At 44.1% G+C, this 12,563-nt stretch overlaps 1 protein-coding gene across 4 annotated transcripts in view; it reads right to left on the bottom strand.

The window, feature by feature from the left end:
• Nucleotides 1-12,563, bottom strand: part of HERC2 (HECT and RLD domain containing E3 ubiquitin protein ligase 2) — a 222,288-nt gene that overhangs the window by 164,342 nt on the left and 45,383 nt on the right. For 3 of the 4 annotated variants that reach the window (XM_040425137.1, XM_040425134.1, XM_040425135.1), the window contains exons 5-7: nucleotides 5,068-5,287; nucleotides 3,470-3,606; nucleotides 1,326-1,479 (exon numbers count right to left, since the gene is read on the bottom strand). In XM_040425137.1, coding sequence (XP_040281071.1) covers nucleotides 1,326-1,479; nucleotides 3,470-3,606; nucleotides 5,068-5,287 — 511 coding nt within the window. The remainder of the gene's footprint in view (nucleotides 1-1,325; nucleotides 1,480-3,469; nucleotides 3,607-5,067; nucleotides 5,288-12,563) is intronic. The other variant, XM_040425136.1, reaches the window with a different exon arrangement.

Consider the following 12,563-nt stretch of genomic DNA (forward strand, 5'->3'; position numbering starts at 1 on the left):
CTATAGCCGTTTGTAGAGTCATACAGGTAAGGCTGTCAATCAGGAAGAAGACCCCTCCCCACTAGTCTACTAAGTATAGAATGAGCGGGAATAAGTTAGAAGTTCTCTTTACAAGTGAACCTTTCCCCCAAAACTAGAGATCACTCTGCTCAGCTCCTCCTGCAGACACCATGTTCAACATGATATTGGGTCTTTAGTATTCGGGTCTGTCTGCAAGAACAAGGATTGTAGATTACAATACCAAATAAGCATCAGAACCTAAAAAGTCATCTAGAGGTGCTCATGCAGAGGAACTTGTATTGTATCCTCAAGATAGGTGATCAATATCGGATTGCTGGGGGTCCACCTCTCAGGAACCCTGCAGATCAGCTGTTTGAAGAGGCCGCAACGCTACGGTGAGCCTCTTCCTAGGTTGTGTGACTTCACGTTCATGGGCCACATGGCCTAGGCACAGCTCAGTCCCATACAGGTGATTGAGGTTGAGCTGCAATACCAAGCACTGCCACTATCTAATATACAGCGCTGTGTTTGGTAAGCTGGGAAGAGGCAGCAGCACACACAGAAGCACCATGACTTCTTCAAATAGATGATCGCCAGGGTGCCAGGTGTCGGACCCCCACTGATCAGATACCAATGACCTATCCTTGGGATACCTTATTACTATTAAAAACTCAGAAAACCCCTTTAAAGGGAATTTCCAGATGAAGGCTATTAAAGCTCATAACAAGGTATGTAATACGAGACCTTTTACACATTAGTCCAGTGACACTGATACTACAACCACTACAACAGTGTCGACAGTGTCCATTTACATGGGTCTCATCAATAGAAGAAGCATCCAGACTCAGATGACATTAATATGTACATAGAAATATTGTATTATTAAAGGGAACCTGTCACCGGGATTTAGTGTATAGAGCTGAGGACATGGGTTGCTAGATGGCCACTAGCACATCCGCAATAGCCAGTCCCCATAGCTCTGTGTGCTTTTATTGTGTAAAAAAACGATTTGATATATATGCAAATTCACCTGAGATGAGTCCTGTCCCTGACTCATCTCACGTACAGGACACATCTCGGGTTAATTTGCATATGTATCAAATCAGGTTTTTTACACAATAAAAGCACACAGAGCTATGGGGACTGGGTATTGCGGATGTGCTAGCGGCCATCTAGCAACCCATGTCCTCAGCTCTATACACAAAATCCCGGTGACAGGTTCCCTTTAAACACAACTGGTAATAAAATCATATAAATGAGTAAAAAAAAAAAAAACACACACACACACACACACACACACATTAAAAACATCACTGCAAACTCACCCTGTAACAGACCTTAAAAATTTTGTAGCTCGCTCAACAACTTCAAGCCAGACAGATGAAACTGTGCCCTCATCAAAGAGTGTGGCCTCAGGAAGAGCCCTCAGGGCGTCGAGGGATTCTTGTAACAGTTCACTACAAAGATCTGCATCTTCACCTGGATAATGTAAAAAAACAAAAATGGACATCATAAAAAGGTGGAAAAAAATTGTATAACGCAAGGAAAAAAAAACATTAAAATATTAAAAGTCTAAATCACCTTCCTTTCCCAAATGTACATACAAAAACATATATACAATAAAAAAATAAACATATTAGGTATCGCCATGTCCAAAAATATATATTTTTTAATTCCTGTCTGATAAATGCCGTAACAGAAAAAAAATAAAAAAAATAAAACACACAAGTCACCATTTTTTAGTCACCTTACACCCCCCAAAAAAAATTATAATAATTTGAACAGTGTTAAAAAAGTCAGATGTACCGCAAAAATGGTACCAATCAAAATTACAGTTCACTATGCCAAAAACAAGCCATCATGCAGCTCTGTAAACCAAAATATATAAAAAAAAAAAAAGTTATGGCCTGTCCGAAAATGGCGACGCAAAGTAAAGTTAGATTTTAAAAAAAAAAAAAAAAAAAATTTTTTTAAATAGTAAAAAAATTTAAATAAAAAACCTACAATGTTTCGCATCACTGGATTCGTATTGAGCATAAGAATAAAAACATTATGTTATTTTTAGCGTACCGTGCACCCCGTGATGTCAAAACCAGAGAAACCTTGGTGGAAGTTTTTTTTTTTTTTTTTCATTTTAACCCCACAAATAATTTTTTTCCTGTTTTTCAATAACAGAAATGGTAAATTAAATGGTGCCGTTAAAAAATGTATCTTGTCACGCAAAAAATAAATAAATGTTATCGCTATTGGAACGCGGGGCGAGGAAAAAATGAAAATGCAAAACCAAAAATGGGCCTGGTACAACCAATGATGAAGACCAAGACCCTGCCATTTGTGGTTGTGGCATATGCATTGGTAACTTTACAGATCGGGCTACTTCTAATAACACATACAATTACTTTAATTAAAGCTGGTACACCAGCGGGCATCTCCTCATGGACAATAAATGCCATATGACTTCTCCTCCAGCAGCCCGTTCACACACTGGAAGCGAGTACATTAGCTACATGTACTACATACATATGGGCATGCAGGAGGTTTGGCGTTTTCAGCGAGGCTCATGTTCTTGTACACTACAGGTCACCAAGCAAACAGTAACAGCTGCTGAGGTGTGATAAGGGAGATCAGCATGTTCTGGGGCCAGTTCTGTGCAGTCATCAAACTGATGTTACAGGAGTATACAAATGTTATAATATTACAAGGCGAAAAAAAAAACTTCTCAATCCCCAGCCAATGCAGCACAGAGGCTCCCATCTTTGCTTAAAGGGGTTGTCCGGTTTCAGGAGTGAAACTGAACAACATTCCAGGTTTGAGTGAAAGACCATTCCTTACCTAGCAGAACCCAGACAGCCACTCCGGTTCTCCTGGCTGGGCTATGTTGACCCGGATGCAGCAGCTGGCCTCAAGCAATGAAACACTAAGGGCGGGTTCCCATCAGCGTTATGGATTCTGTTCTTGTTTTCCGTTATAGCATGGTTATAAAACGGAAAATAACGGAATCCATAACACGGAAGTCAAAACGGAAGCCTGTAAGAGGCATTCCGTTTTGATCCTTTATAATACAAGTCTATCGGCAGCAGAACGGATCTATCCTGGTTTCCATTATGCAGGAGTCCAGTCCTGCATAATGGAAACCGGGACGGATCCGTTATGCTGCCGATAGACTTGTATTATGACGGAATGCTAAACAGAAGCCTGTAAGAAACCATAACGGTGATGTAAACCCACCCTTACCAATCAGCAGCAATGGGCGTATCATTGCACAAGACCACTGAGACCTCGGATTGGCTGCAGGGGCAGCTTGTGCAAAAACCAGACACTCCCATTAATGTCCATTCAAGTTGTTTACCTGCAAACCTGGGCAGGCATGATATATATATCATAAAATGACGCAAGTCTGGTGCTCATGGGCATCATTATCACACAATAAAAATACAAACCACACACAGACTGTAAACGACAGACTTACCAGATCTCCATGCTCTCCGCAGGAAAGCAAAGGCAAATGACAGGGCAGCTCGGGAGCCCACTCTAGCAAGTCCTTCCACCCCCTGGCCAACTGGACGTGAGCTGTGTGCATGAAAGGTGTGCTCAAAAATGTCCTCACTGCAAGGGATGAAGTCACCAGTGTCAGAAACAACAAAGTACACAGACGAGAAATTAATACAAAGGTGTTCGAACTTTAGATGACAAAATCGGCAAATAAAAAGGAGGCCGACAATGTAATGAAGAAATGTCCTCGCTAAAGACGAAGCAAATTAAAAGGGAAAAAAAAAAACACTATAAAAAGTGGTCAAGGAGCTGCTTTGGCGCTCTTTAGTTTATTGGACCACCACCTTTAGACTAATTTCACATTAGCGTGTTAGCTTCGGGACACGCTCTGTGGGATAGAGATATTTTCTGGACTGAACACTGCTCCTCTGACGCCAACTCGCAGCATCATGGTAACTTATGATACTGGGAGTTCCGGTCCGACTTCGGGTCTACTGTACTCCCGTAATCTGCAAGTACAGTACAGTAGACCAGCATGTGGAATGTAAGTAGTACCTACAACAGACATGTCAGGAGAGGTGCAAGCCCCTCCTTAAGAAATGGCGAAGCTCCTCTTTAAAAGGGTAGACGAAAACTAACGGGGGCAGCGTCTGATAATATATTCTAACCTGTTAGGGCTCTTTCACACGAGCGTGATGGAGAGCCAAGCTCCGTTCCGGACAGCAGAGATATGGAGCATTAACATGATTGATAATGCTCCGAGCCGCTCTCTGATCTTTTTACTACAAAATCACAGAGAGATAAAGTTGTCACCGTGATTTTGTAGTAAAAAGGTCACAGAGCGGCACGGAGCATTATCAGTCGTGTTAGTGCTCCGTGTCTCTGCTGTCCGGAACGGGGCTTGTCATTACCCGCACGGCATCCGCTGGTGTGAAAGAGCCCTTAATGTGCAATCTTTCTAGACATAAAGCAATGATGTGAAATGTGCTTTCTACCCTATATACAGCACTGTGCAATAATCTTTAGGAAGGTATGGAAAAAATGCTGCAAAGTAAGAATGCTTTCAGAAATAGAAGTGTTGGATCATTTTTATTAATTAACAAAATGCTAAGTGAATGAAAAAATGAGAAATGTCAATCAAATCAATATTTGGTGTGACCACCCTTTGCCTTCAAGTCAGCCTCAATTCTTCTACATACACCTGCACAGTTTTTGAAGGAACGGCATGAAGGTTGTTCCAGACATCTTGGAGAACTAACCACAAATCCACTTGGATTACATAAAGAGAAAGAAGGATTTGAGCAAGCCTACGTCCTCAGAAGATCTGTGGGTATTTCTCCAATGTGTCTGGAACAACAAGTGTACCTAGAGGGCAAAGGTTGGGCACACCAAACGCTGATTTACTGGAATTTTTATTTCTCTTTTGTTCATTTACTTTGCATTTTGTTAACTGATAATAAATGAACACTTCTATTTTTGAAAGCATTCTTACTACAGTACGGTGTGTATATGAATACAGTAACTGAGCATCCATTCATACTTTATAGGCATGGACTGCTATTCAGCAGAAATTACCCTTTCTTTTCCGCGGCAGGAGGAGGGACGGTGTTACTTTTCCATTTTACTTTAATGCTTTCCTGAAAAACAGTTCTGTTCAGTGCAATAAAATACCGCTCCAGTATGACCAGTCTTTGCTTTAGTCTCATGGCGGAAAGGGTGGTGGTGGCCGTCTGTGTCGCAAGTACTTGCTGTTCCTTTACAAGCACGTAGAGGCTCTCCTTAAGTTCATTCACATCTGTAGAAGGAATAGATGGCATCAAACTCGGTTTTATTATAGTCTCCAAGACTATTCAATATCCACGCTGGGACGCAGCCTCTGAAATATATAGGCCCGTCGTCAGGAGAACCTCAGGTAGACCTACTCTCGGCTATTCCTAGACCTGTATCGGTTATCATGAGTTGTCTTCTACGCCCCTTTCTGACTGCAGCTCGGTTATCGATACCAAAACACTGAAAAACAACAATCACCACTTAAAATTCAGGAAAGGACGACTGAAGAGAACCATTTAAAGGGAATCGGTCAGCAGATTTGTACTTGTTAAACTGGCTGGCTTGTCGCATGTGCGCTTGGAACCAGAGGTGTTCCCGTTTATTGCTCTAATAGATTTTCTTCAGGCTGACAGCTCGGGCGGCGTGTCCATTTTGCTGCAGCTCTATCCCAATCACAGCTGAGGGGGTGTGCCCTTTCTGCCACAACCCTCCCCATGTTACAGTTACAGCGTCTAACAGAAGATATGGCTGGTAGCAGTTGAAGTTGAACAGAGCATGTGCAACCACCTCAGGAGGTGGACGTGCACATTACTACACAGATTGCCAAAAAAACACATTCTTTTACAACCCCTTAAAGGGTTGTCTAGTTTCTACAGGAAGCTGGGCAAACTCGGCCATCCAGCTGTTGTAAAACTACAAATCCCATCATTCCCAGTCTGCCTACAGCTATCAGCCTACAGCAGGGTATGATGGGATTTGTAGTTTTAAAACAGCTGGAGGGCCGAGCTTGCCCAACCCTGAGCTGGGGAACAGCCTAAATTAAAGAACTGACACCTTGCAGAGCCGGCATTGCCGTTTCGAAAAGGCCAGTGATTTGCTTGCAGCGGTCACGTGCTTTTTATCACAGATGCAGACAAAGCCTGGCTGGGAGAACCGGAGAGGCAGGACGGAATCTGTTCGGTAAGTACCACGTAATCTTACCGAAACTGGAAAACCCCTTTTATGATCACAAGCGGTCTCTGGACTGCAGGTAGAGCAAGTCGACGAGACGGGCAAGTTCACTGCGTGAAGCAGGCTTCTCGTTGGGGGGGAGGGGGTGACCTCCTGGCCTGAACTGCTGCTGTGACGGGACCTCACACCATTATAATGATGTACAATGCTGCGCTTCCCTGACCAACATCAGATGTAGTGACGGCATTCTGTCAGTGCAATTCATTACAGGGACACACAGCATTATACATCATTATAATGCCGTGAGGTCCCATCACAGCAGCAGAGTTCAGGCCAGGAGAGCACGCACCCCCACACGGAGTGGGTTTCCTACAGTCAACTCGCTCATCTGAGACTGGCCTGAGGAGGTAGAAGGAGCAGCATCCGAGTCACTGTGCATCAGAATATGCAAACCATTCTGTTATTATCATTTATTAATTATTATGGCGCTGTACATATGATAAGGGATGTGCAGACATAATGAAAACTGTTAGCTTTGTCACTGCTTAATCCTCAAATGTAGTGAAAATCCCATGTCACACGACATACAAGACAGTATTAATAGACCCAAGTCCACCATATGACCAGTTAAGGAGACCGTTCTCGGAAATCAAAGACTAACGGCATGGTTTCTTCTCTCTAAGAAGATCAGCTTTCTAATTTGCCTCCAGGTTGAATGAAGTGTGAATCCTTCTTCAGCCAGGCATGTCCTAATCTTAGTACACTGTGTTACTACAACTAATACCGGGTTACAGCACTATTCCCTTCAGGGAACCTAGGAAGAAGTTACCAAAAAAACTATTGTCTACAATAATCAGAATAATAAAGCTATTAGATTGTAGGGCTGCAGGAAATTAAAAAAGGTGGTGTCCCACAAAAAATATTCTACATTTTTCAAACCAGCGCCACCTGCTGTTTATTCTTTTTCTTATTTCTCTGTCCGCTTGAGTAACATTGCTGAGGTGGACGCATATGTTCTGTTCCATCCTTCAACTGCCACCAGCCCTAACTTCTTTTAGAAGGGAGAGTAAGGCTACTTTCACACTAGATAGTCACAGGGTACCTCCTGTCATAAAACGTAGCCTTTAATATTTAGTATGTATAAAATAACAAACTCCCATAAAGACAAAACACAAAAAGAAAAAGAAAAGAATACCGACACTTCATGAGTGAATATGCATTTAGTGCGCTCTGTGACAGTGTTTCGGTTCCTCACCAAGGTTCTTGAGGACACTGATCTAGGCAGGGTAATAAACTTCCTGGTTTGGGCCTGTCCCTAGATACGCCCCTATGATACTTATCCTTGCCTAAAAAATGGAATGGCCGCCCCGATAGGGGCGATCCCATGTTCAGGAACCTCCTGTAATGCCCTGGACTACCCCTGTTCGGGGATCTATTGGGCAGAGTCTGGTCGGATGCCCAGTTGGCGATGACCTAGTCTAGGTACATAAAATAATAAAGCATAGGTACGCAGAGCAGCAGAATATACTGCTATATATGCACTTTATAGACACGTGCTCAATATACAGGTTCTTCTAAAAAAATTAGCATATTGTGCTAAAGTTCATTATTTTCTGTAATGTACTGATAAACATTAGACTTTCATATATTTTAGATTCATTACACACAACTGAAGTAGTTCAAGCCTTTTCTTGTTTTAATATTGATGATTTTGGCATACAGCTCATGAAAACCCAAAATTCCCATCTCAAAAAATTAGCATATTTCATCCGACCAATAAAAGAAAAAAGTGTTTTTAATACAAAAAAAGTCGACCTTCAAATAATGAAGTTCAGTTATGCACTCAATACTTGGTTGGGAATCCTTTTGCAGAAATGACTGCTTCAATGCGGCAATGTGGCATGGAGGCAATCAGCCTGTGGCACTGCTGAGGTGTTATGGAGGCCCAGGATGCTTCGATAGTGGCCTTAAGCTCATCCAGAGTGTTGGGTCTTGAGTCTCAACTTTCTCTTCCCAATATCCCACAGATTCTCTATGGGGTTCAGGTCAGGAGAGTTGGCAGGCCAATTGAGCACAGTAATACCATGGTCAGTAAACCATTTACCAGTGGTTTTGGCACTGTGAGCAGGTGCCAGGTCGTGCTGAAAAATGAAATCTTCATCTCCATAAAGCTTTTCAGCAGATGGAAGCATGAAGTGCTCCAAAATCTCCTGATAGCTAGCTGCATTGACCCTGCCCTTGATAAAACACAGTGCACCAACACCAGCAGCTGACATGGCACCCCAGACCATCACTGACTGTGGGTACTTGACACTGGACTTCAGGCATTTTGGCATTTCCCTCTCCCCAGTCTTCCTCCAGACTCTGGCACCTTGATTTCCGAATGACATGCAAAATTTGCTTTCATCCGAAAAGAGTACTTTGGACCACTGAGCAACAGTCCAGTGCTGCTTCTCTGTAGCCCAGGTCAGGCGCTTCTGCCGCTGTTTCTGGTTCAAAAGTGGCTTGACCTGGGGAATGCGGCACCTGTAGCCCATTTCCTGCACACGCCTGTACACGGTGGCTCTGGATGTTTCTACTCCAGACTCAGTCCACTGCTTCCGCAGGTCCCCCAAGGTCTGGAATCGGTCCTTCTCCACAATCTTCCTCAGGGTCCGGTCACCTCTTCTCGTTGTGCAGCATTTTCTGCCACACTTTTTCCTTCCCACAGACTTCCCACTGAGGTGCCTTGATACAGCACTCTGGGAACAGCCTATTCGTTCAGAAATTTCTTTCTGTGTCTTACCCTCTTGCTTGAGGGTGTCAATGATGGCCTTCTGGACAGCAGTCAGGTCGGCAGTCTTACCCATGATTGCGGTTTTGAGTAATGAACCAGGCTGGGAGTTTTTAAAAGCCTCAGGAATCTTTTGCAGGTGTTTAGAGTTAATTAGTTGATTCAGATGATTAGGTTAATAGCTCGTTTAGAGAACCTTTTCATGATATGCTAATTTTTTGAGATAGGAATTTTGGGTTTTCATGAGCTGTATGCCAAATTCATTAATATTAAAACAAGAAAAGGCTTGAACTACTTCAGTTGTGTGTAATGAATCTAAAATATATGAAAGTCTAATGTTTATCAGTACATTACAGAAAATAATGAACTTTATCACAATATGCTAATTTTTTTAGAAGAACCTGTAATGTCGTTTAAACAATACAGAAGAGTAAAGATGTTGGATATATACAATGTTCTATGTACACTTTCTAGGCAGCTGCTCAGTGCATATAGTGTTATACTTCACGGCGCAGCTGTCTATCACGATGCCAAATACACTATTGTTTTAGATACAATCTTATCGGCGCCTAGAGTTGCTCCCCTAAAGCAACAACACACACATGGGGCCTCAGTCCCAACATGTTTCGCCCACACCAATAACCTGGGCTCATCAGGGGACACCCGATTCAGTGTCCTAATAGGCATCAATGCTTACGTGAAGAAAAACACAATTTTCTCCTCACTGATGACACTAGTGAAGTTGTCATCCATACCAGGCTGTCATTCGTTACAGCCGTACATTAGTTATACATGACAAATAACTCTTATGATATTATATAGTACAGCCAGACCAATGGACCAGATCAAACCCCTATGCACTCATTTTCGGTGGACGTGATCCCTGTATGGTCAGAAACCAACAGGGCCAAAGTGCTTTAGAGGTGCTGCACCACGTCCAGATACTCAGTGATAAAAACGTGCCAGTAAATAGCCATATAAAAGGTGGTCACATATAATCGCTCATGTACACCACATCATAAGAGATAGATTGTGGTACTTGCGTGCCTAAGAAAGGCTACATAGGGGGTGGTTCTATGCACTCACTGAAGAGTACGGCAGCCAAATGTGTTCTGGCTTGACCTATGGTGGTCTGTAGGAGAGAAGGGGGGGAAATAGTAGAGTGTTTAGCCATATTACTGACCTCATTGTCCAGAGACTCAGATTGTCCGTGCTTATAGAGACCTACCTGCGCCGGAGCCTCAATGAATTCAATGTGAGGTTGCTGGCTGCTACTCTGACTATGATTTAAATAGCCAGCCTGGTGTGGATATAGGAGGGGCCAGTATCGGCGTGTCCTCATTCAAACTCACGTTACCTGTTTTCATCTGGCATGAAGTAGGCGTTTCGAGGTGACGCCTCCCGCATTGAGTCACCGCGTACATTGGTAACGCGACGACGCGCAGCTACGTCATCCGTCCGTGACGGCGCATAGCTACGTCAACCACACGTGACAAAGCCACGCCTCAATCTGAAATGAGGTGCTTAGCGGTGAGATATTCCACATCACCGGTCACATGACGACCCGCTGCTAAGTCACCGATCACAAGGCAATACAAGTGGTCACGTGGTGGTGCCGCATCATTCTCATGCACGTCTCGGCCGGCTAAGTCGGGCATCGCTGCTGAGTAGGCTATGTCATCCAACTAGGGCAGACATAAAACAAGACCCTATTGTACAGGGAAGTATGAGTAAACCCCGTACTGTTATCCTAATGGCACTGGCATGCACGTAGAGAGATTGTTCTACACACGTTTTGTTTATTTCTATGCCAGATAGATGTATTTGTGGACGCACATGTTCTGTTCCATCCTTCAACTGCCACCAGCCCTAACTTCGTTTAGAGGGGGGCGTGGCTTGTCAGGCATGTGAGCGGACGTGTTCTCCGTGAGCTCCTGCACTGCCTCGGCTAATTATCCGATAAATTCAGCCTGGACATAACAATAACGTGGCCTGATCATTACCTGACGGTCAGGAGATCATTCCCCTGCCTGCGGACACCAGTGACCTGCCGTCATGTCCAAAAGGAGATACGGAAAAGGAGCCGGCAAGATCACCCATGATGGCGCCGGGGCCTCCACACCGAAGCGCCGAGACCGCGGAAACGATCTGCAGCAGGAGGCAGCCGTGCAGCTGAGTCAGTTTGCTCACAATCCGGAGCTCCCCAGAACACGGCGTGCCTCCGATAACAGTGAGTCATCCCTGACTGGTGTAGGAAGGGACTCAGACGGTAAAGGGCCTGAGGCGGCACCCTAATAGATTTGCCACCATTCAAGAACGTGAAGCGGCCAGAGACCCAGAGGCCCTAGATTCTGACTGAGGAACCGACTATCAAAGATGCTCTTCAGGCTATCTCCAAATGGGGCAAGACACTAAATGTCCTAACGATGCAGGTGGGAACCCATTAAAGAAGACATTTCTATTGTCAGGCATGATTTAAGGAAGCTTGCAGACCGTACTACCTCTCTGGAGGATCGTGTGGGGGACATAGGAGGACGCAGTACACCCTCTCAAGAGAGACTCTACAGATCACTCACGCAGGCTTGACGCAATTTCTGCCAAACAGGACGATCTCGAAAATTGACTGAGAAGAAATAATGTGAGACTAGTTGGAGTGCCTGAGAAAGTGGAAGGCTCTAGTCCGCCTGAGTTTTTTTTAAACTGGCTTAAAGAACAGTTTGGAGAAGGCACTCTGACCCCTTTATTCGCCATTGAACGAGCGCATAGGATCCCCACTCAGCCTTTGCCACCAGGAGCGCCGCCGAGACCGGTACTCATGAAGGTACTCCATTACAGGGATCAAGATATTATTTTACACAAGGCAAGAGATCTGCCCGATCTTTCTATTGATGGCCATAGGATATCCTTTTTCCCTGATTACTCCATGGAAGTCCAGAAGAAACTAGCTAAATTCCTGGAGGTAAAGCGGCGTCTGAGGGAACTTGGAGCGTCGTATTCTATGCTATACCCTGCAAAGCTTAGAATTGCAGCTCTTGGATCTACAAGCTTCTTCGAGGACCCGAAAGAGGCATCAAAATGGCTGGATCGACACGAAGGGCAAATCCGTGCGGAAAGGAACCAGGATGACTGAGAGGTCTACATTATAAAATGAAAATTTGTAACCTGAGTGGTGAATGTCGGCTATGTGGCAGTACACTGGCAGATATGGCTGTACATATTTGGTCTGTGCCCGCTTTGTACTTCTCACATGAGTTGATATACCTGGGTACTGCATATGTCGCTGCTCTACGCGACACTGAAGGGATTGTATGTACGACTCCAGCTAAAATTTTTGATGTTATGCACGTATTTTACTCGTCCCTTTATAAGTCCAAAATAACAGCGGGAGATTTGGAGATTGCAGGCTTCCTAAACGGGATTCAGCTTCCCAAACTGAGTGATGAGCAGGCGACAATTTTAGATGGTCCTATAACGATAATAGAATTAGAGACGGCTCTGGGTGACATGGCTAATAATAAGGCCCCTGGGAGTGATGGATTGCCGGTGGAAGTATATAAGACATTTGCCCCTATCTTAC

Source organism: Bufo bufo, chromosome 3 (assembly GCF_905171765.1).
Source record: "Bufo bufo chromosome 3, aBufBuf1.1, whole genome shotgun sequence".
Lineage (NCBI taxonomy): Eukaryota > Metazoa > Chordata > Amphibia > Anura > Bufonidae > Bufo > Bufo bufo.